The following is a 25,521-nucleotide window of genomic DNA, read 5'->3' on the forward strand; positions in this document are numbered from 1 at the left end:
GTGAATCCTCCAAGGAGCCCAACTTTGATTTTGAGTGAAGTTGAGGTGAGCTTTGGTTCACTCGGGGAATGTTTAGGTTCTGACAAATTGAATTCCAGTAAAATGCAAATGAAGAGAAGATTTTAGACTATATACTCCAGTGAATTCAAAGTACAATTTGAAAACAGCCCGATAGTTCTTGAACTCCTGAGATTATTGAGTAGCCTTTTCTTGACTTGACTGCATTTTATGTTTCCGTATATGGCAATTGAAGAATAAATTTCAGTTTAGCTATCTTAAATTTAAAATAAACGTAATCAGATTAAAATGTTACATAAATTAATGAAGTAATAATGTTAGGCATTTGAAACCCAACCTAGAGCAATTCATCCATCAGCATTTCACTTAAAATATAAAGAGAGAATCAATTAGACATTTGATAGATTAGAGAATGACCAATTCAGAGTTTATTGCACATTCCAGTTATATTTTACATTGTTCTTAGCTGGACAAGTAGAAAATCCATTTTAAGTAAGTAGGCTTCAGGAAGAAAATGTAAAGCTTATGAACTAGTGGTAAAGTGGCAAGTGATTCATTAAACATTTATTTATTGAAACCAATGCTCAACCAGTCCTATGCTAAATGTTATGATGGTAAACTTCAGAATGGGCGGCCTACAGATTTTATTGTGTGCAGCCTCAGTGAACCAAGTGGTGTGGTGTGGAGTGGAGGAGAGAGGCTTTGTTCCTTGAATCATAGGTAGAGAAGATAAGATATCTTTATTAGGCACATGTACATCAAAACAGACAGTGAAATACATCTTTTGCGTAGAGTGTTCTGGGGGCAGCCTGCAAGTGTCGCCACGCTTCCAGCGCCAACATAGCATGCCCACAACTTCTTAACCCATACGTCTTTGGAATGTGGGAGGAAACCGGAGCAGACCAGGGACTTTGCTGGAGCAGATGAGGCAAAGTCAGTGGTTTGTTTGGATTCTAAAAAGCTTCAGATAAGGTCCCACGCAGTAGATTGGTGAACAAAGTTAGACTATGTGGAATTGGGGATAATGATCAAATATGGATTGAAAGTTAGGAGGAAAACTAGGAGTCACAGTCTCAAAATGAGGAGCATTTAGGACCTGCACAATGGGCCCATGTTTCTAATTACAACATCTGTTGAGATGTGATACAAACAAAATATAAGTACAGCAGGGCTCTGCTTACTCAGGTCCAATAAACTATGATAAATGCTCTGCATCAACTTATGATTAAAAGATCAACTAAAAGATCTCCAGTGAAAGGTAATCTTGAATTCAGGCTCTGCAGAGACACTCACAGATAGTCACAGAAGGTAGCGGAGCACCAGCTAAGACCATGACTAACAGACTTCCATAGAGCTTGTTCATCAAGGGAAGATAGTGTAGCCAGTTGGTGTCTAATCAAGCAAAAAAGCTTTCCTTTTGTATTTGGAAAGTAGCTAATGCTGGCAGAAAGCAAAAGTACACAGCCTCTATTTCAGAGGCCAGGTAAAAGAAACTGAAGGAAAATTCTTGGTGTTTGAAAAAGATATCTATTGACTTCCATTAGAAGGTCTGGGATTGCTCAGCATTGGGTCTTTCAGAAGACAAACGATGAAGTTTGAGGAAGCCTGGGAACTTGCCATACACATGTCCAATTTAATGTGGGTATGCTTGTGACTGTGTTTCCTTCTCTCTCATGCTCCCTCCTGCACTGCAAACAAAAGACCATGACAAGCAAGGGAGAGTGGCAATGGAGCAACAATTCCCCCTAATATTTTGGCCCTTCCTGGCATAAATTAAGTTTTAACCCAAGACTTGATTTATATCTTGGATTCATATCAAAAATATCACTGGAACAATTTAATGCCCTTTTCAAAATGCTTCCGAGAGAGCTAGATATGAATTATCATCCCTTCCTTATTGTTATTGGACTCCACAGTAACAGTAGAAAAGAAACTACATCAACGTATTCTTCTCAAATTTGTGTAATCATTATTAGTTTAATCTGCAATCTACATTTAGCTACCATTTTTTGTCCAAATCATCAAGGAACATTGCTTTTGTTATTGCTACCACGCTGAGAATCATTGGATTACTTCTTTATCACGATTCATGAATCATTTTTTGGAAGGATTGCAATCATGAAATATTAATGAACATGCAAAGCAAATTACAATTCTGCAAGGCCTTAAAGCAACATGATTTATGGCACTGCTTAGGAAAAACTGCAGTTCAAGGTATTGAATATGGACAGATGAAAAAATTAGCAACAGAAGGCGCTGGTATGTGAGAACACCAGTGGCCAAGATGCTGATCAGGCCATTCCCATTCAAGGAGTTCCTGCTATAAAATGTTGTTGGTATGTTGCTGAGACGTCAGGATTACCCAAGGAAAGGGATCTATTGCAGGGATCAAGCAACTGGTGTGGGAGCACATCTAGTGAACTGATTGCATCACCCTGTCATTTAGTTAAGTTCACGCAACATTGAAATTTTATATGAACCGTTCTCCTAATCAGAACGATGAGCTAACAAATTGTAATCAAGTAAATTAACAGCCATTATATTATATTTGAAGTAGAAATCTAATCTGGGCTGTTGATAAAAGGCCCATAAATGTACATGCAAGGCTAAATGTGACTTAGCATAAATTTAAGCCCAAGAATCTTTAACTCCACAAAAATTAAATGCTTATTAGGACCACGTATATTTTTATAATAAAACTTATCTGACCAGAAAATGCAAAATGTTGCAATCTCAAGTCAACTAACTCATATTTTACAATGAGTATGGATTGTGTTATATTTGTAAAACATATTTACTGCACTGGCTAATCCAAACAAGCCAAAATTCCCACTTGGTTATCTTTATCTCCAATCTTCAATTCAACAATGGCCCCAAGGATAATCCTATCGAAGGAAAGGACAAGCAACCAACCCCAAAGCCTGGCTCCCATTAACCCACTGAATGACTCAATCAGACAAGTGGTCCATCTTTAGGAGCCATCTCCAGTTCTCTTCCTCTCCCCAGGGCAGCAACCATCAATCCTACAGGTTGGCAGCCAATGCATATAAATGACAAGGAGGAAACAATTGCATCCTGTCAGCAAAGCAACCTGACAGACTCTATAATTCTTTGCTTCTAATTGACAAAAGAATATATTTATAACATTGAAAACAATATCCTGGAGTAATTTCACAGTGACATTTTGGTGACTGTTTTAAACTAGCCTTTTTGCTAAGAAAAAGAATGACATTCAAACCCATTGATTAAATTACTGTCTTGTCAGCCTTAGATATCTACTGTTCTTTGTTTATATCGACTGTGACATTCTTTCCCTAACTGTTGTGCATTCTTTTTTTTTATTCAACAAAAATGCCCATATTCAATATTTCACTCTAAACAATATATAGCTGAGCATTAAAATTTTCTCACAGTGCCATTCAAGACAGACGTTATCTCATTTATGGCATATTTTCTCATGGCTTCCTTTCTGATGGCTGAGATCCCCATGAAAGCCTATTGAACATCGATACACATCTGTAACCATGGAAATGGATAGCATTGGAATGTTATTAGAAGATGCAGGGCAGAAATCCCATCTCTGTACAGCTTTACCCTAAAGAGGAGAATCCCAGGCCCAGAACTAATTTCTTTTCTGCCATGAGTGAACTTATTTTCTTCTACATGAGTATATTTCTGATTAATTCCAGAAGCTGGGCATCCACAAGTCAATAAAATTGGCCTAACATTTTCACTCACTCTCTCTCGCTCTCCCGTACACATATACACAGAAATTTATGCCCAGCTTGTATGTGATGGATAATTAGGTTAATGAACTGAGGCATTATGTTTAGTTACTCTAACATGTCACAAATCGTGTGAAGTATGCACCTGGGCACCACACTTGAGGAAGAATGTCAAAACCTTAAAGATATGAGGTGAGATTTATTGGAAGGGAGGAGGGGATTTAGTTTTATGGAGAGCCAAAAGGAGCTGATAATGTTGTCACTGGAGCAGAAAAGTTAAAGGTATGATTTAATAGAGATTGAAGGCATTAGATATAGTAAATATCCTGTTACACTAATGGGTGGGTCAGTAATCAGAAGTTACTGATTTAAAATAAGTGGTCAAACTTTTTTTAAGCCCTCTAAGTTGCTGGAATCTTAAAAGCATCACCTTGTAGCATGGTGGAAGCAGATTCAAGTGCAAGTAAAGCATACGCTTGAAAAGGAGAAACATTTGCAGTTTGATAGTGAAAGGATGGGAGAATGATAGTAATTGAATAGTTCTATTAAGGAAATGGTGTAGACATAAATGCGGCAAAGGCCTTCAATGTATGCTGAATGATTATATAACTGCATTGAATTATCTCATAACAAAGCAGAAAGGCTTTCATCTCAATAGAGTTTGAATCAAAAGTCTCAGAAATGAAAAGATAATGTCTGAATCGTGGCACCTTGCTGTACATCAGTTTTTCCATTTAAAGCAAGGAAATTTATTAAAGCTGCTAAATTCATTTGTCGGTGATCTATCTAGGGTCAAGCTTTCACCTTCAATCAGCAGTGCTGTTGGATTGAGAAACAATTTTGAATAGGCACCATGTTGAACCTTGAAGTAAATCACTTTTAAAAAGGAAAGAGAAAGTTGAATATTGAATAGATGTCAAAATTGAAATTACAAATGTACTTTAACTTGGCTGTTGATCTAGCTAGCAAAAGGAATTTTGATGCCACAATACTATTACATAAAAACAAATAATAGAAGCAAGAATAAATTATTGTGCCCTTGTGCTTGCTCCATCACTTAATTAGATCATAGTTAATCTTTTACTTCAGCGCCACTTTACTGCATTAACTGCATAACCCTGGATTCTCCCAATATCCAAAAGTCTATCACTCTCTCTCTTGAATGTACCCAGAGAGTGAGCTTCCACAGCTCTTGTGGCTAGAGAACTCCAAAGATTTCCTGTTTTCTGGGTAAAGGAATTTCTTCTTATCTCATTTTGTGACTTTGACCCCTGGTTTCAGAAATAGCAACCATCAACTCTAATCTATCCTGTGAAACCGTCAAAAAGCATTGCATGTTTCAATGAAATAACCTCTGGAGGCCCAGTCTCTTTAACCTCTCCTCTAAAGGACAAACTCACCATCACAAGACTCAATCTGGTGAACCTTTCTTGTAATCCCTCTTTCAAAAGTATAACCTTCCTTAGGTAGGGAAATCAGACCTGTACAGTCTCACCAATGCGCAATATAATTCCAGTAAGATGTCTTTACTCTGGTACTCAAAACCTCTTGCAATAAAGGCCAGTATAATGGTTGGCTTCCCAATTGCTTGCTGCTAACTCACAATAATTCATGTACAAAGACATTCAGGTACCTCTGAATATCAACATCTTTCCATCTCTCACCGTTTAAAAAGTTTTGTTTCCTACCTCACATTTTCCCACATTATATTTCACCTGCCCTGTCCTTATCATTCATCTGGCCTACCTCAGTCCTCTTTGCATCTTCCTCAGCAGTGCACATGGAAAACCAATTTTGTAGGATTAGCAAACTCGTATGTGTTACACTTCATCAGCTGGGACCCCAGTACCAACTCCTCTAGTATCTCACCAGTCAGATCCTCCACCCAGAAAATTATACATCTCTAATATCCTGATTTATATTAGCCCTGCATTACTACTACTATTTGGGCTCCTACTGTCAACCCTCACATTGTTTTCCACCCCTTGCTCTTTGTTAGCTCCATCCAACTCATTCAAATTCTTGATTTTCCAACCTAAGATCCTTTAACTACTCCTTTTTCATTTTGTCTGTCCTAATTGTCTGCATTCTACAATTTTTAATTTCCATCTTTGGAAACTTGTCATTCATGTCTCTATAATGGCTATTAGATTGTATCCATTTTTTCTATTTGTGCCATTAATTTATCTATCTTGTTATGAATGCTGTGCCTTCAATTTTGTTATGTTTACATTTTTCCTTGCTCTGAATCTAATTGGAGCCATACTTGCCTGTCTGCCCTGTCCCAACTGATGAACTCTGATTAACATTGACTATTTTGCTACCCACAATCATCTTGTTCTCTCATTTTAACTTCCTAAATTTTCTCTCACTGGAAACCACCCTCCTCCATGGATTCCCCTGACCCTCATCCCCAACCCCACAACACTATTTAGTCATATGCTATTCAATCTACACCCTCAGTTAGTCAATTCAAGTGAATCCCATTCCAAGAGTACAGCTTGCTCTTTCCCAATACTACAGCCAGTAGCACATGAATTGAAACTGATCTTCCTGCACCAATCTTTGAGCCACAGATACAACTCTCTGATCTGACTGATATTTTGCCAATTTGCACACGGCACAGGTAGTAATCCAGACTTTAACTTTGGGGATCTACTTATTAAGCTGGGCATGAGATGCTCATATTCCTTCAGCAGAATCTCCTTCTCTGCCCTACCTTTGCGACGGGGACCATGGCAACTTGATCCTTCCCTTCCCACTCCTTTGCTATCCAGCCCCAAGGAGATATCCTTAACCATGGTACAAGGCTGGCAACAAAGCTTTTGGGACTTGTGCTCACAGCTGCGGAGAACACTACCTATTGCTCTTACTTTGCTGTCCCCTTTCACCACAATATTCTTTGTTACTCCCCCATGTTGATTAGCCCCCTTTACAAAAATACAGTTTGCTCATCCTCCCCTGCTGCACTCTGTCACACAGATGGCAAGAATATTCTAACTGTCGGACATGCAGGGATTGAGGCTCCTCCAACACTACCTTCTGGATCCCCATACCTGGTTCACTCATGGTTACATCCACCAGTCTCTCTTGACAGACCATTTCCGTAGTGCTTAAAGTGTGCCATCATCTTCATGAATGAAGTATCCAGGTAACTTTTTCCATCCCTGATGCATCTCAATTTCTGAATCTCAGACTCTAGCTCATCCAGTCCGTGTCAAAGTTCCTGGAACTGCAGACACTTACCGCCATGCCTCTCTTAATTTAATTATTTAATGAATTTATCGAATTTCTAAGCACTTAGCTACAGCAAATCCACACTGCATAGACACTACTCAGAACACACAAGCTTTTATTCCCAAATATTATTAGTTCCAAGGCAGCTGACTTCAGTTCGCCAGCTCAGGCCAGTTATGTAATGTCTTGAACTGTAGCGCAGTCATAAATTTTAATTTTCAGCTCCATATCATTTCGAATGCAGCACTGAATGTTCCCCTTTTATTTTGAGAAAGAATGGCCCAACAGATCAGTGAAAGAGTGTCACAGTCAACTTAAGTCACAGAGGATGAGTAACCATGGTTAACAGGATAGTAACTTAATCAATGGGCTTTAATGACATTTTTTTCCCATGGAAAGAAAAGGCACTTCATAACAATCACCAACACACCACTGTGAAATTATCTCAGGTTATTTTACATATATAAACACATTCCTTTCACAATTAGAAGCAAAGAGATATTGACTTGGTCAGTTTTCTTTTGCTGTCTAGGTGTTTTAGTTTTCTCCTTGTCACTGAAAAACGTTGGCTACCAATCCGCAGGATCAATGGCTGTGATCTCATTGTTATAAGTTACAGCAATCTGCAGCTAAACATCAGCAGATTTTAGAACCAGTGAACACTGATTTAGTAAAAGGACAGAGACTGGATGGGAAACTTGTTGCGGATGAAGCAATCTATCTGACACAGCACGGCAAGGTATCAAAACTCTGAACTCGGTCCTTTTACCTGTTTCTGTAATTTCAATTCCAAAAACATATGACCCCTTCTGCTTACACCCGAAATGGTTTAACTTGTTTTCTCGGTATGTGATTATGTTAGAAAGGGGAATGAAGATGATCACATTGTGAACATCAGCATCTTTCCCTCAAATTGTATGATATTTTCCTGCAATAAAGACAAAATAGCACAAGTTGTTGAACTTTTGTTACACCACCTACCATTTCACATGCTCTCTTGTTTTTATTTCAGATATCCAGCATCTGCAATTTTGTCTTCATTTTCTATCTTGGTACATCGTTGTTCCACTCTCTGCTGTTTAATTGGAAGATGACTGCCTTCAATAAAGGATGCTCTATTGCTTGCTCTGTCTAGTCTTAACGATAGCTTTTGCAGCAACATCAAGGATACGCAGAGTTTACAAAACAGTCCCTACTATTTAATATTCCAGGTGTGTTTGCTTTTTGAAACATCAATTCAGGGGGATCAAGGTCACCGTCAGTGACGTTCAATTCCCTCAGCAGGCTTAGGGTAAAGCTTCCTTAATAGGCTGAAATCATTGTGATGCAGTAATTACACTATGACTTCTGTGAAAATAATAATATTTATACCGAGCAGTGTAGACATCTAATCTCGTTATAATAAACTTGATTACATCTTTACCATGTTCCTTCCAAGGGAATTTAATTGTCACTGACATTGACCTTCAACCCCATGCGTTGAGGAACACAAAGAGCAAAGGTATTAAATTGAGGGAAGTGTTTTCTGAACGGTGGATTCTGTGTGTTTATTTACTGTTGCTACAAATAATGTCATTAAGATTCCACAGACAGGTAGCAAATGGATTAACCTTTATTAAATTCCGACATTCTCAAATTGAACAGCAGTGATCAGTACAATGATTTTACACACTATCTCTCCCCTCTCCCCAGCACATCGACGGATCACCGAGCGCTGCCTGCAATGAGAATCACAGTTTTACGCCTGATAACTTCAGCTAAGTTTATTTATGAGAGACAAATCAATGCTACAATAATAATTAAGCCAAGGAAGCAACATTAAAAAGCGGAACAGGTGTAAAAATATTTGAACTCTCAGATGATTTGAATTGGTCTGATAGAAACCTTGAATCAGCAGAGTGCACTGACTTACCATGATAAATGGTGCTGCTGTTACTGTTGAGATAAGACTCGACCAGAGGGGCCTGCTCCTCTGACTGCTTCATCCGCCGAGCCCGGGATCGGCTGTCCACGTTTGACTGCACCATCAGCGGCTCCTGGCGCTTTTTCTTCTGCTTCTGTTCCAGTAAAGCTCGCTGTGGAAAGCAAACGCCTTAGTCACTGAGCAACCTCGCGTAAACTGGTGGTTTGACTGAACTTTGGACCAAGGAAGCGGCCGCCCCGGTGAACAATGACTTCTCTGCAGTTCCGAGTCGCGGCTGGGCCGATCCCATCGGATCGGGGCAGTTCCAGGGGAGTCGCCGGCGGCCGGTCGCTGCCTAGCGAACCCCCGAGTTGGGCAGACCCTCCCACCGTCTGGGGCGCCCTGAGTGACAGATGTCGGTGAATCCGTCGCTCTGTTCTATCGGGGGACTCCCCCCGTGGCGTGGGATTCCCCTCCCATGACACCAGGGAATCCTCCTCTCCGATCCCAGGCCAGCCGGACCCTGGGATGGGATCGGAACCCCCGTTCCCCACCTGGAGAATTGCGAGGGAAGCCTCAGTCCAGTGATTTGTTGTTTTACTTAAAGTATTAAACCATATTAAAACAAAGTAACATATGCTTAATTTACTTGAATCAATTATTATCACTGATAGATCACGTAAAAGTTGTTATTTTGCGGCAGCAGTACCGTGCAAAGACAAAATTATCACAAATTACAAAAATAAATAAATAATGCAAAAAAGGAATAACGAGGTAGTGTTCATGGTCAGTTGAGAAATCTGATGGCAGAGGGGAAGAAGCTGTTTCTGAATCGTTGAGTTTTAATCTTTTAGTAATATTTTAATATAATTAATCACTTGTTTTATTTTTAATTATTTCTGGGGACATATACAAATTATCTTCATATGTCCCTGAACGGCAAAGGTATCTGAAAGTGACTGCTCAGTCTGGGTCTCACAGTCCCAGCATGTGCTGTTTCTTCCCGCTCTACTGCGTCCTTTCACCTGAAGCACAGTGTGGAAGGGACATCTTTGGTCTGCACCCTGTCTCAGACTTCCCTCGGTTCCCTCCACTCCTTCCCTCTCTGCAACTGAAAACATGCTTCTTTTCTCACTTTTCCGGTTCTGATTAAAGGTTATGGACCTGAAATGTTAACTTTTCCTCCACCTTCTTCCATCATCTTCAGCCCTTTGTCACCTCCACCTATCACCTCCCAGCTTCTGTCATTATTTTCATTCTCCCCTCCAGCTGCCTGTGACCCCACCCCACCTGGGTCCACCTATCACTTGCTAGCTCTTGCTCCACCGCTTCCCTTCACCTTTTATACTGGCTATCTCCCCTCTATCTTTTAGTCCAGATGAAGGGTCTCTACCCGAAACACCCATTTCCCTCCATAGAAGCTGCCTGACCTGCTAAGTTCCTCTAGCATTTTGTGTGTTGCTCTTTCCCAAATGGGGCAGATGGTGTCTGATGGGATGGGTGGTTGGATAGTTTGAGGTTTTGCACTCCTTCTGCTATTTTTGCAGGGCTTCCGTCTGCTCCTGATGCATGGCTGTAAGGTTCTCAAAACCATCCCAAATGCTCCTTCTCAACTTTGAGCAGCCATGGACCAGAGTTCCCAGGAATGAATGGGGATGTTGCATTTCTTCCAGGAAACTTTGAGAATATCCTTGAATCTTTTCCTCTGTCTGCTTTGTAATCTGCCCCCATGACAGAATAGAGTTTCTGTTTCAGGAGTCTGGTATTGGGTATTCAAGCAATGCATCCTGACCATCCCAGTCAGCCGAGTGTAACTGGCACCTCAGTGCTGGGGATGCTGTCCTGGGAGAGGGCATCAATATTAATCCCTCCAGCAGAAACCCTCCTATATCTTGAGGTGCCTAGTGTAAGCAGTCCATGTCTCAAAAGCATACAGTAGGACAGAGATCATTGTTGCACGGTAGGCCATGAGTTTAGTGCCACATCTGAGTTCTTGATCTTCAAATACCCTCTTCTCAAATCAACACAGGTTGTGCCATTGCACCAAAAGCAAAGGCAAATCCCACTATGTGTGCCTGCCCTCACCAAGAAGTGGCTCCTGAGATATAGGAAGTAGTCCACATGGCCCAGAGTCCCACAAATTAACTTACACATTAACTTGTAGCTAACGGACTTCTTTTGAACTAGAATTGGAGAAGTCTGAAACACCTTTCAGCTTGCTATATGCTATCTCTTTGATATTTTCTAATCAAAGAGACTTAGTTGCATTTTATTTCTCTGGCAGGAGGTGACAAGTATTTATGAGGATTGCCGGCTTTCCTGAGATGTCAGATACCATTGACAACACACACCTCATTTTATGGGGGCCATATATCCACAAATATGCGTTGCAACAGAAAAGGAATCTATTCTCTAATTGTCCAAAGTGGGTGACTATGCGCAATGCAATGTGGAGGTCACTGCCCATTAACCTTGAGGTAGTCATGTTGTTTTCATTCTGGTCGACATTGTTACAGACTCAGTGAAAGACCCTTTAAGATAGAGAGTGTGTGTGTATGTGTGTGTGGGGCGTGCTTACGTCGATAGAAGATAAAGGACGTAATGACGTTGTAGAAGTTAGAAGAAGAAGAAGGAGAGAGAGAGAGAGAGAGAGAGAAGGGAGAGAGACACCAGCCTGCTTGTTTTCTCTATCGATGGATGAGAAACAATAACTGTATTTGCCACTGAAATCCATGTATGGAAGTTGGAAGTAATCTGGTGGAGTTCACTTTGTTGCTGACCTGTAGAAGGAAACAGGTATTTGTGTGTGGACGACCACGATTCGGATGCTTTTCGGGGTGAGGAAGTCACTACCGAGTAAACACTGGAGTGTCGTTTGGGTTCCATCGTGGAACATTTGGATTTCGTATTTACTCTCTCTCTGTTTTTCTACATCTACGTCTTATCTTCTGACAACGGTGGTTGTTGAAGAAGCCCTTGCTCATGTTTCACCTTATGGCTTGCGGAACTGAACTTTAAGAAGCATTCCTGAACTGGGAGTTTTGGACTTTGCCACACACACACACACACGAAGAGTTTAGTTTTGGGGTTAACGTTCAAGGTTTAACATTTTTGAAGTCTAACATACTAACATTTTTACTTTTATTTTACGTATTATCATAAGTAGTGATTAATAAAATAGTTTTTAACACTGAGTCATGCTCAGTGTGTTTCTTTTGTTGCTGGTTCATGATAACATCCATTGCATCATCAGAATTGGTGCCACCATAACAAGCTAATTGGAGGGTAGTGGGAATAAGAGGCTTTATTTAACGTATAGGTTAGGAAATATGGAGAGGACATGCAGCACAAACCACTACAGTTGTATCATCATGGCACCATTCACATTCAGTTGATCCAAATACGCACAAAAGCTTTGCAAAATTCCTATTTATCTTGAAAGTTAGCATGTGTTAGATGGGTGATCTTCCATTTTTTTCCATTTGTATTATTGTTCCGAATACAACAGCATTTTCACCGTAAGTCCTGCTGTATATTGTATGGCCTGAAATTACCATAAGTAGGCGTCTGAATAATTTGGATCAGAAAGGTCCCAGGTTCAACCTATGTGTATGCCGCAGAACTGGATCTCAGCTACTGTTGCTTGGTCAGCTGGAATTGCTTGTTTGTAGAAGGTACTCAGGAAGATGCATGAGCTTGGCAGTCAGCACCCTGTCAATATAAAGGAGCCCAGGTTCCCTTATGAAAATATTAGTGATGACCAGTGATTATGAACTATACTACAGGGACTAGAAGGGGCTGTGATTAGCAGTAAATATTGGCAGAAAAGTATTTAATGCTAAAATTCTTCATCTTGCCAAAACTACCCTCAACTCAGTAAAGTACCTGATCTGCATAAAGCTGGAGAATTACCTAACGCTGAGATCCAATAGAAAGGTTCACTATTGCAAGAAGGTTTCAAATAACCCATTGGTGAAATACCTGTGAACAACTTCAGCAAGTTAATGCCCCAATAAAATAACAGACAGTGGAATATCCTGAAATTGGGTAACAAGTTTGTGCATACACATATATAAAATCTGCAAACAGGAATGTCCTGTGGATGTTTGTCATGGTCATTAGCACCTGTAAAATAAAAACAGAAGCACTCTGCAGGTTATGCAGTATCTGTGGAAAGCACAGAGAAGTTAATATTTCAGTAACCAAAACACTTTGCAAATGCTGTCCAAAACCTGTTGAGTCTTTCCAGTACTTTCATTTTAATGTTTCAGATTTGCAGCCTCTGTCATGCTTTGCTTTGTGCACTTCTTTAAACTACTGACAACTTTGTTTTGCAAATAATTTTTAAAAGGTATGGCATTGTCCAACAGATAGTGTATTATGAATGAGCCACTGATCAACTCAAGAGCTGTTTTTTTAACATATAGAATGAGAAAGAAAACAAACACCATTATGTGTGGTACGTAAATGTTTTACCTGTTTGTCAAGCTTCTGTTGTCGCAGGTTACTGCCTTCATCATCCAGTACACTGTGAGGATAAAAAGTACAAGTAATCAAAATATGTCTGCTAGAAATTGACATCACATACTGTGCATCTATTCCTGAAATAAACATAAAGACCATCATTCCTGTGCAGCTTATAACAAGCTGCTGAATTACTCCTACTCCTCTTTTTACATCTCCTCCCTGTTTTTTTTTAACTTTTCAACTAGAAATTGCCTATCTACAATAATCCCATATCCCTGTACATCCATCTTATCCAAGTACCTTTTAAATGTGTCTGTCTCAACTACCTTGTCTAGCAGCTCATTCCAAATATTCAACACCCTGTGTGTAAAAACTACCAGTCAGATCTCCTTTAAATGTCTTCCCTCTCACTTTAAACCTGTGACCTTGAGTACTAGACTCCCCTGTCATGGGAAAAAGATTCCGACTATCTATCCTGTCTATGCCTCTCATAATTTTATAAACCTCTGTAAAGTTTATTCTTCTGCCTCCTACATTCCAGTTACAATAAACCCAGCCTACACAATCTCCACTGTTAGCTGCAGCCCTCCATACCCATTCTCTTCTGCACTCTCTCTATTGCTACCACATCCTTCCTGGAGTATGACAAAGAGAACTGTACACAATACTCCAAGTGCAATATAACCAACGCAAAATGACGTCCCATCTTTTATACCCAATGCCTGATCAATGAATGCAAGCACAGCAAATAACTTTTTAACTACCTATCCACCTGTGTTTCCCCTTCCAAAGAACCATGGATTTATGCTCCAAGGTCTCTCTGTACATCACATCCCTAAGGCCCCTGCCATTTACTCTATATGTCCAACCAAAAGTTGACCTTCCTGTGCATTACTTCATACTTGTATAGATTAAGTTCCATTTGCACCACTCTGTCCAACCTTCCAGCTAATCTATGTCCCGCTGTATCTTTAGGCGACCTTCTTTGCTATCTATGACTCCACCAATTTTTGTGTCCTCTCTCAATTTTGGAATTTTGTGAGCTTTTCACATGCAATGTTTACCTCATTAAAATTATCAGGTAATTTGTCATTTTTCTATTATCAATAGCGTAAATGTTGCATTGCATTGATGTTGTCAATAAGTAGATAGACTGGCGCCTATTCCTCCTAACTTGCTTTCCAGGTAAGTCCCCAGAAAGCAATGTGGATAGTTGGTTGTGAGGTATTAAAGTGTTTTATCACACTGCAGAAGAAAGAAACCCTGACTGTCCCTAGTATCAGATCAGTCAAATATAGAGTAACACTGCTTGCAAAGTGCTTGAAGGCCAAGAAGTTAAAAAGGGCAGAGCCCTTGACAAAGATTTTCATATCCTCACTGGCAACAGGCGAGATCCTGGAGGACTGGAGAGTAGCTAATGTTGTTCCTTTGTTCAAGAAAAAAAAAGGGATTATCCAAGAAATTATAGGCCAGTGAGCCTATCAGTGGCATGGAAACTACTGTAGAGGATTCTTCTGGATAGGATTTATGCACATTTGGAAAAACATGGCCTGGTTAGGGACAGTCAGCATGGCTTTTGTGCAGGGCAGGTCATGTCTTACAAACTTGGAGTTTTTTTTTGAGGAGGTGACGAAGGTGATTGATGAGGGTAGGGCAGTGGATGTTGTTCACATAAATTTTACCAAGGTCACTCATGGTAGGCTAATCCATGGTGATTTGGTATTGGATTCAGAATAGGCTTGCCCATAGAAGACAGGGTAGTAGTGGAAGGTTGTTATTCTGGCTGGACGTCTGTGACCACTGGTGTTCCACAGGGATTGGTGTTGGGGCCTTTGTTGTTTGTGATGTATATAAGTGACTTGGTTGAAAATGTAAATGGATGGGTTAGCAAGTTTGCAGATGACAAAGGTTGGTGGAGTTGTGCACAGTGTAGAGGGCTGTCAATGGATACAGCAGAATATACAGTAGATCATTTACAGATATGGGCAGAGAAGTGGCACATGGAGTTTATTCCAGGCAAATTTGAGGTGATACACTTTGGGAGATCTAATGCAAGGGGAAAATATACAGTTAATGGCAGGACCTGTAACAGCATTGATATACAGAGGGATATTAGGGTCCAACCTCACAGTTTACTGAATGTGGCCACGCAAGGAGATAGAATGGTTAAGAAGCCATGTGGCATGCTTGCCTTCATTGGTTGGGGCATTGAGTATAAAAGAGTCAGGAAGTCATGTTGAGGCTATATAAAATGTTGGTTAGGCCACACCTGGAGTATTGTGTGAATTCTGGTCGCTGGTCGCCCCATTACTGGAAGGATGTGGAGGCTTTAGAAAGGGTGCAGAAGAGGTTTACCAGGATGTGGCCTGGATTAGAGGGTATGAGCTATAAATTGGAGAAATGGGTTGTTTTCTCTCGAGCGTCAGAAACTGAGGGAAGACCTGATAGAAGTTTATAAGATTATGAGAGGCAGAGATAGGGAAGACAGTCAGAATCTTTCGCTCATGGTAGAGATGTAAAGTACTAGAGGACATGCATTTAAGGTGAGGGGGGGAAAACCTTAAAGGAAATGTATGGGGCAAGTTTTTTAAAAAAATATGTACACATACACACAGGGAGTGATAGGTACCTGGAATGGGCTGCCAGGGGAAGTGGTGGAAGCGGATACAACAGTGGCGTTTAAGAGGCTGTTAGATAGACATATGAATATGCAGGGAATGGAGGGATATGGATCATGTTCAGGCAGCAGAGAATTAGCTTAATTCAGCATTTGTTTGGTGCAGACATTGTGGGCCAAAGGGCCTATTCCTGTGCTGTACTGTTCTATGTTCTAGAACCTTCCTAGATCCCAGACCAGCCTCGAGCAACTCAACCTTGAATCACAGGGACATTAATGACAAATTGCACAGAACGTTAATGGACAAACTTCTTTAGGTTTAAAGACTGTCCTGTTAAGAAAGCAGTTGTCCATTGTTATAGCATTTAAGATATCTTTATTATTCACATGTACATCGAAACACACAGTGAAATACATCTTCTGTGTAGAGTGTTCTGGGGGCAGCCCACAAGTGTCACCACACTTCCAGCGCCAACATAGCATGCCCACAACTTCCTAACCATACGTCTTTGGAATGTGGGAGGAAACCGGAGCACCCGGAGGAAACCCATGCAGACACGGGGAGAATGTACAAACTCCTTACAGACAGTAGCCAGATTTGAACCCGGGTCGCTGCTGGCACTGTAAAGCATTACGCTAACCGCTACACTACCATGCCTGCCCACCATTTATTTCAGGTTTCCAGCATCTGCTTTTGGAGCTCTCAATTATTCTTGAGCAAAATGTCAGGATCAAAAGATTATAGTACATTTTTCTTTATCAATATACTTCAGACAGTTACAATCATTTTCAATAAGAACACAATTTTGGCACAATTTAAATAGAAAAATTTGAATCTGTCAAAAATCTTTTTTATCTATATCTAAGATCAGCACATTCTTACGTGAAAAACAGCAAGCATACGTCTCAACCGCCAGTAAAGCCAATTATTTACATGAGCAGAAAATGGTATCCCATGGTAAACTGAAACTTCTGTTCATTCCTGTACACCCTGTTGTGCTTCCCCATGCTGAATGAGACATCTTCCATATTAAAGCACTCTTTGATACTGCTCTAATTTCAGTGAATGGTTTTTGCAGCTGAAAAGCTCAGAAGAAGCAAATGCCTTCTTATCAGAGCAGCTTTAGCGCTCTTCTGTTGTGCGCATTGTCTGAATTTATGGTAATTAGACCTTCATTCTCATAATGAAAATAAGATTTTAGAGAATAGGCATAGTCAGTAAGACTTCAGCACATAGAATGGTAGGTTGGAGCCGATACTTGCTTTGTATTGCATAAGCTGTTCAGGCAACAATTTTCAGTGGGTGAACTTGTACATATGAAGAGAGACATAATACAGGTTCTTCTAAAGTCAAAGAGAGAATTATATATTTCGCAATGGAAGGATGAAATGCAGGGGAAAAATTGAAAGGAAGAGATCTTCTCCAACGGGGTATCATCAAGGAGGTCACAAAGGTGTAGGATAGGAGTTAAAATTTACCAGGAAGATTAAGAGAACCTGTCAAAATGAGGAGCATCCTGGGGACTAGAGTCAGCCAGTTTTTAATTGTTGGAGTGTCAGTAAACTGTGGACCGTATGCACATGTTATTAGAAGCAGATACGATTCTTACGGAGTTTTGTCACTATGTTCTGTCACTGCACCAGGTGCCATCATGCTGGGATTCCCCAGGAGAGCATTTGGGGAATCTCTGCCCAGCACTCAGGTCTGACCTCAGATTGGTCCTGGCTCTGGATTTGACAACCTTGCAGTGCAGATTCTATGCCTGTGGATTCTGATGTCAAGGGGGAAGTTTTATTTAAAAAAAATGTTTTTCATTATTTCTCAAGTGTTTTAATGTGCTTTGATTAACTTTATCTTTATATTGTATTTTAATTGCAGGGACGTAACTCCCTCGTGTATGAAATATGCTTGGGATACATGGACTCCATCTGATTATTGCCATTCCTCAACATCTCAGGGTCAGGCAGGCCAAAGTTTGGTTTATTTTGCTCTGTGCAAAGGAAGTTCAATCTGAATAAAAGCCATATGAAGCTGGGAGAAACAAAATTCCAGCACACTTTATAACAACTGACAAGAGCAATGCACCCCTTCCTGTCTCTGTAACTTCCTCAAGCCCCACAATCCTTTAAGGTAGCTGTTAGATTAAAGGCACTACATAAATGTGCCTTGTGGATTTTATTAGTTTATATTCAGTTGTAGAATACTTGCCTGGTAATTTTATTTTACTTTTTTTAGTGTGCTAAATGAATGCTCTGTTTTGCCCGAATGCCAATCCATGTGCTCAGTAAAGTAAATCTCATAATTGGGATATGCTGGCTTTGTGGTAGAAGATGGACTGCACATTCACAATAGCAGCTGCTGACTGAGCTCATGTTGTCATCTCATTCACACACTGCCTACTGGGAAGTGGGTCACCATTGTTAGGCAACCATCTGGAAGGCAGCCACATGGGGGAAAAACAGTGGAAGGTGGAAAAAGGAACAGAATGGGGGAAAATTCAAAGCAGAGAGGAAATCATGAGAGAGAAGGGAGATCAGGACAGTGCAAGAGATTAATGGCACAGTGTTGGAGTCTCACGTTCAAGACCCATTCAGGCCCAATGCTGCAATTGAGCCCCACGTTGTTTGAGTCACTGCAACAGTGAATCATCAGGGGCACATTCAAGGCAGAGATGCTGATATGTTTTATTAGTGATGACCATCTGCAAAAGGCAGCACATTAAGATCAATGTGGGGAAGTCAGTCAAAATAGGATCGATGTCCCGGTGGAGACTTTTTCATTAAGTATGACGTTGTGAATGATGTACTCCTCGTTCTAATGCAAGTAAGTAATGAATGATGAAGGTCATGACCTTTTCATCCACTTGTTGTCAGTATCATGGACTGATGACTTCGGTCGTCTGTACTAAATATGATGGGGAAATGATGCCCATGTCAGGTGAATCACAACCAGATATGCCTGGTCCATCTCAACACCACATTCTATTGATTATGATGTTCTACAAAGAGCTCTGGCAACCTTTACTTCACGAGATGCCATTTCTGTATAAGAAGTAAATATGAAGCATTGACCATTTTACCTGAGAATTAATGGCCTCAATTTTTATTCTGCATTTTTTCCCCAGATGGGAAGCAATTAAAATTGAATGGGAACCTATGCACTTCATGGTCACTCTGTACTAACTGACTGAAATTTGCAACAACAGGTGGTGAGGACTCCTGGCCACAGTTGTCAGGGTTGTCTTTAAATCTGCAGATTGGGCTCCAATAATCTGCTGTCTTTAGGTGAGTGGGGGGGATCAGTGGTGGCATCTCTGCAAGGCCATATTTGCCAGAAGCTACAGCAAGAGCTAAAGAGGCTCAGGAAGACATTATATTTTCTTGTTGGCCAGGAGGAATTGGTGTGCTCAGAGCCCCACCAGGAAACCACAGACCTTCTCTCACCCTAGAGTTGATTCTCCTTCCCCCATCCCACAGACTACTGCTTCTGTTCTCCAATAGCTGTTCAGCTCATTTGGAGTCTTAATTGCAAAAGAAAATTACTCACTCTGACTCCTCCACATCAAACAGCTTTCCTACATTCCCCTTTCATCAGTTTTCCCTGTGGCTTCCTTTAGTATACAGCATTACTTATTATGCTTCCTACTTTGACAGCATAAGGAGAAGGCTTAACCCACCAACGACTGTTTAAACATTTGGTTCACCTCATGTCAAAGCAGTTACTGCCATACTCAATCCCTGCTACGTATGTGTTCATTGACAGGTTCTCAAGACAGAGGTCATCTACATCTCACCATTGAATGGGAAGCTGTTGAATAGAAATGTATTTGTGATAAGATTTAGGAATATATCTATCTATCTACATTCTAAAGGGATTTGACTACAATTTATTATTAACAAATATGTTACCATGTCTCCACTGGACTGCACATGGAATACTTCACAATCATACAGTGCAATTTATTGCTACACTGCATTCCAAGCTTGTCAGAGCTACTGACATGGATAACAAATTAATTTACAATTTTCCTGCCACAATGCATTGACTCTTTCTCATTATTTGAAATATTCTGGCTAGCAAGTGGGTTTCTCTGCAGTGTCATTTTCATACTGCCGAAAGCATTTTGATGCAAGCTCCTTATTATACAGTTTGCCATTTGGAGTCTTAATTGCAAAAGAAAATTACTTTTAAATTGTAGTCATAAAATACTCAATATTTTATTTACTTTCTTGATTTAACTGCAGATGGGTTGAAATAAGAAAAGAGTTATCGATTTATCATTAGCTGCTCTGTAAGCTCAATTAATAATCAGTGCTAAAATGATTAAGGTTTCCTCTGCTGTGTGTGTGTATTTTGTAAACTTGTTGACAATTTTAGACAGAAAATCTGACATCATTGATATTAATAGAAAACTTAAGGGCACAGATTTATAAACACAGTTCTTTTGCAAAACGATTATAGTTCCACTCATTCAGGATGGCGCTGCCAATCTAACTTTTAAGTTCTGTCAAAATGCTGATCCCCAGGCCCTCATTCCAAAGAGGATACATGACCTGCTGAACCGTTTCATCTTAAATAAATGGGAACAGGAGTGGGCCAATCAGCCCGTCTTGGCTATTCTCCCATTTAATTAGATATCAGGTAATCAAATTATTAACTCCATTTATTACTGTGATTCAGTCACCCTTGGTACCTTTGCCTTTCATAAGTTGGCGGGGTGGTGAAAAACAAGTTGCTCAGTAGTCTAGCTCTCTGAAAAGCATCCTTTGCTAGTTGGAGCACAGCCTGAGCATTTTAAGAGGTTGAGTGGTTCCTTAAATGGCATCACAACCCAAAATGTTGACCATCTATTTCTCTCAACAGATGCTGCCTGACCTGCTGAGCTCCTCCAGCATCTTGTCTGTTGCTCTAGATTCCAGAATCTTCAATGTCTTGTCTCTTCATTTAACAGGGCAATCTCTCACCTCAGTCATAATATAGATGTTCAGACTTTTCCTTATGAATTAGCAGATTGTCCATTATTTTGACTCACAATGTCTGCTACATTTCACAATAAAGCATAACTTGACTTTTGCCCAATGACAATGATCCTGAAACAAAGCTTACAGACCACCCAACCCACCCACTCCCCATATCCTCCTTTGCTTCCTAAAGTGTTCCCTGCATTTTCTGTTTTATTACTCCTAAATCAAGTAGAGCACAAATTAGACTGGATTTCCCACTAATCAACTATAGCACAAATCAAACAATTCACCCCCTAATCAAATACATTAGAAATCAGAATATTTGTCCCTTAATCAAATACAGCTAATAGGAGACAAAATGTGCTTTGAGCAAATACAGCACAAAAAAAAGTCAAATCTGTCCTTGATCAAATGTAGCAGAAATCACCCGACACATCACAAATGAGACTATCACTCCATCAAATACAACACAAATCAGACTACCTATTCCAAAATCACATACAGCACAGATCAGTCTAATCATGTATTGATCAAATACAGAACAAATTGGACTATTCACTTCTTAATTAAATAGAGCACAAATTAGATTAATCACCCTTACTCAAATAAAGATACAATTAGACCAAACGTTCCTTAATCAAATACCATCCTCATCATCCATAATCAAATGCAACACAAATCAGACTACATATCCGTTAATCAAAGGAAAAAAAATTCCCAATAAAATACAGTACAAATGACACCAATCACCAATTTTTCAAATACAGTACCTGAGTCTAAACACACCTAAATCAACAACAGAATTAATAAAACTAAATTACAGTACAAATTAGACAATCACTCTAATGAAATGAAGCACAAATCAAACTAATGACTTAAAATCAAATACAGTTCAAATCAGATCCAACACCACTAAATCAAATCAACCTTGAACAAATACAGCACACACTAAACTAATGACTCTTTAAACAAATAGAACAAAAATCAAACAAAATACCCCTATATCAAATGCAGTGTAAATCAAACTAATCATCCATTAATAAAATAAGACAAATCAGACTAAACAATCCTTGATCAAGATCAATACAAATCAGAAGAATCACCCTTTGTCAAGTGGAGCACAAATGAGATAATTTCCCCAAAATCAAACACAGAATAAATAAGTCTGAACACCCCTCAAATCAAAATCAGCCAAATCACCATGTAATCAAAAAGAGTGCAAAACAATTTAAACATCCCTTCAGCAAATACAGTACAAATCAGACTAAACACCCTTAACCATGTACAGCACAGAGGAATTTTATTGGGTCTATATCAATTATAGTACAGACCAAGTGCTGGTAAATGGGATAGGTACTTAATGGTCTGTATAGACATTGTGGGCCAAAGGGCCTGTTTCTGTGCTGTATGACCTCAGTAGAAATCAGACTCATCACTCCTTCATCAAATACAGCATAAATTAGAATAAACTTATTTTAATCACAAATCCAACTAATCACCACTAAATCACATTCGGCACATCAAACCAATCTCCCTTTAAATGGAGCACAGTAAGACTAAATATCCGTTAATCAAGTCAATCAGACTGATCTTATTTAATCAAATACAGTACAAATCAGACTGATCAGCCCTAAATCATCTAGAACAGAAAACAGACATATCATCCCTTAAACAAATGCAGCACAACTCAGACTAATAGCCAGTTAACCAAAAACACTGCAAACAAGACTAATTACACCTTAATCAAATAGAACACAAATCAAATAAGCACAAATCACATTCATCACTTCTAGATCAAATCTCACACAAATCAGACTAGCTATCCTTACTCAAAATAAGAATAAAATAAAAATTACTCATACCTAGCACAAATAAGATCAATCTCCCTTTAATTAACTCTAGCATGAATAACACATAAAAATCCTTAACCAAATAAAGCCCAAATCATCAAATCACCCATAAATCCAATATTTCACAAATCAGAAGAATCATTCCTTAATGAAATATAACACAAATAAGACTAATCATTTCTTAATCAAATGCAGCAAATACGAGATTAAACACAGCACAAATCAGACCCAAATTCTCGCTTAATCAAATACAGCACAAATCAGAATCACTTCAAAATCATATACAGCACAAGTCAGATCAAGCACCCCATTATCTAATACACCACAAATCAGACTAAACAATCCTTAATCAAATGCAGGGCAAATCAAACTAATAATCTCTTAATTAAATACACCACAAATAATTGTAATTGTCCCTTAATCAAATAAAGCATAATATCAACATATCAAAAACAGCATAAATCAGACTGATCCCTTCAATCAAATACAGTACAGATCAGATTGATCAGTCTGAAATCATCTGGAACACAAATTAAGACTAAATAGCCTTTGATCAAACACAGTACAAATCAAACTAATCACCTTTAATCACATATAGCACAAGTTAGACTGGTCATCCCTAAATTATTTATAGTGCCAATCACACTCAATACCCCAGAAGCAAATAGAAAACTCATCAGACCAAACATCCTCAATCAAATAAATCAGATCAAACAATTCTTTAACCAATAAAACTAATCAACCCTTACTCAAAAGAAGTAGAGATGACACTAATCAATCCTTAGTCAAACATAGCACAAATCAGATTAATCTTTCCTTGATCAAACACAGCACAAATCAAAATAAACAGCCGTTGATTAACTACAGTACAAATCATTCTAATCACTTCAAAATCAAATGCATCATGTCCAACCAAACACCTCATCATCCAACAGAGCAGAAATCAGACAAAAGGTTCCTTATTCAAATACAGTGCAAATTAGACTAATCACCCATAAATTAAATACAGAATAAATCACACCAAATGTCTCACCATCTAATAAAGCATAAAGGAGACTAATTGCCCCCTTTAAACGAAATACAGAAAAAAATAACACTAATCACTCCGTAATCAAATAGAATACAAAATCAGACAAATCACCCCTTAATCAAATACAGTACCAAGCATTTCTACATTTAATAGGGTACTACTCAAACAAAACAAACCCTAAATCAAATGCAGTACAAATAAAACTAATCACTCTTTAATCAAACACAGTACCTTTCAGACTAAAAACCCCTAAATCTAATACAGTACCACTCAAACAAGTCATGCCTTAATGAAATACAGTACAATTCAGGCTAAATATTCTTTAATCAAATGCAACACAAATCATACTAAAACCCCTTAATCAAGCAAAGCACAGAGGATACATATCACTACTTAATCAAATACAGCACACATCAGATTAAACATTTTTAAATTAAACACAGTACTAGTGTAGTTATCCCTTGATCAAATACAGCACACATAAGTCTTATCACCCTCAATCAAAGAGAACACAAATCGGATTAAACATCCATTACAGCACAAATCAATTTATAGCAATGAAATTAAACACAGTACCAATCAGTCTAATCTCCTCTAAATCTAATACAGTACCAATTAGATTAATCAACCCAAACCAAATGCACAACCAGTCAGACTATTCACTCCTAAATCAAACAAAACACAAATTGGGCAATACAGCCCTTAATCAAATGCAATACAAATCAGACATCACTTTCAAATCAAATGAAATATTCAGCCAGAATCAATCAGAACTTTCAAAATTGAATTTGAGAGATCCATAAGGAACAATAATTTACAGTGCTACAAGGAAGGGGTCTGAGGAGATTGATGTACATGAAGCAGCACATACTCAATGGGCTGAAAGGCCTCATTCTGAGTCATAACAATTCTCTGATGCTATAAATAGTTTAGTATGGGTTGGACAATCCCCTGCAGTTTAAATGCAATGTGGGTTAGATTAATCATCCCGTTTCACATTCAGTATAAATCACACCTTGCTAACAGTAGATCATGTTTACATAGATCTGACTACCCACAACTAAATCATGCCTGGGTGGATCAACAATAAAATAAACTTTCCTGAGAGCTGCCTTTAAACTTGGTCTTTTGCTTGGACAGACGCTGCTGGAGCATTATTCTCACTTCTTGCACGTCATCTTTATGACTGTTCTGAATTGTAATGATGATTTTGAGATAATCTGGAGCCAGTTTTGTGTTGGGGACTTTTGTCTGCTGGAAACTGGATGGCAATTGGCTAGACTCATTATACAAAAGGCCCTTACAGGTAATAGTCAGGAGGACATGGTTCCCTTTGTGCACCCTAACTGAAATCCAGATACCAGAAAACCTGGCTAATGCTGAAGTTGTTTATAGGGTTAGATGCAAGTGTGTGTAGATTTCAATGATTTCTTCCTCTGGGATTTATACTCATATTGGTTTCATTTAATTTGCTCGGGTACAAAATCTAGATCTGTGTAAAGACAAATACCTATCGGTCTCTCAGACTGAAAGCATACCTGTTTGCCATTGCCTCCTTCTGTTCAAAGAATATCAAAGAGAATACACATTACTACTTCCAAGGCCACACAAGGCCTAAAAATTCCTACACACAACCCCAAAAAATGAAAGAGCGCAGTATAGTGCAAAATTGGCTTAACCTGGAGTACAGTAACTTTGCACATGTTTCT

General features: G+C 39.2%; 1 protein-coding gene across 4 annotated transcripts in view; it reads right to left on the minus strand.

Moving 5' to 3' along the window:
* Positions 1–25,521, minus strand: part of tub (TUB bipartite transcription factor) — a 265,736-nt gene that overhangs the window by 55,323 nt on the left and 184,892 nt on the right. For 3 of the 4 annotated variants that reach the window (XM_052029520.1, XM_052029521.1, XM_052029519.1), the window contains exons 2-3: positions 13,360–13,411; positions 8,893–9,055 (exon numbers count right to left, since the gene is read on the minus strand). In XM_052029520.1, the coding sequence (XP_051885480.1) occupies positions 8,893–9,055; positions 13,360–13,411 (215 nt within the window). Of the gene's footprint in view, positions 1–6,799; positions 7,024–8,892; positions 9,056–13,359; positions 13,412–25,521 lie in introns of those variants that run through there. The other variant, XM_052029523.1, reaches the window with a different exon arrangement.

Source organism: Pristis pectinata, chromosome 14 (assembly GCF_009764475.1).
Source record: "Pristis pectinata isolate sPriPec2 chromosome 14, sPriPec2.1.pri, whole genome shotgun sequence".
Taxonomy (NCBI): Eukaryota; Metazoa; Chordata; class Chondrichthyes; order Rhinopristiformes; family Pristidae; genus Pristis; species Pristis pectinata.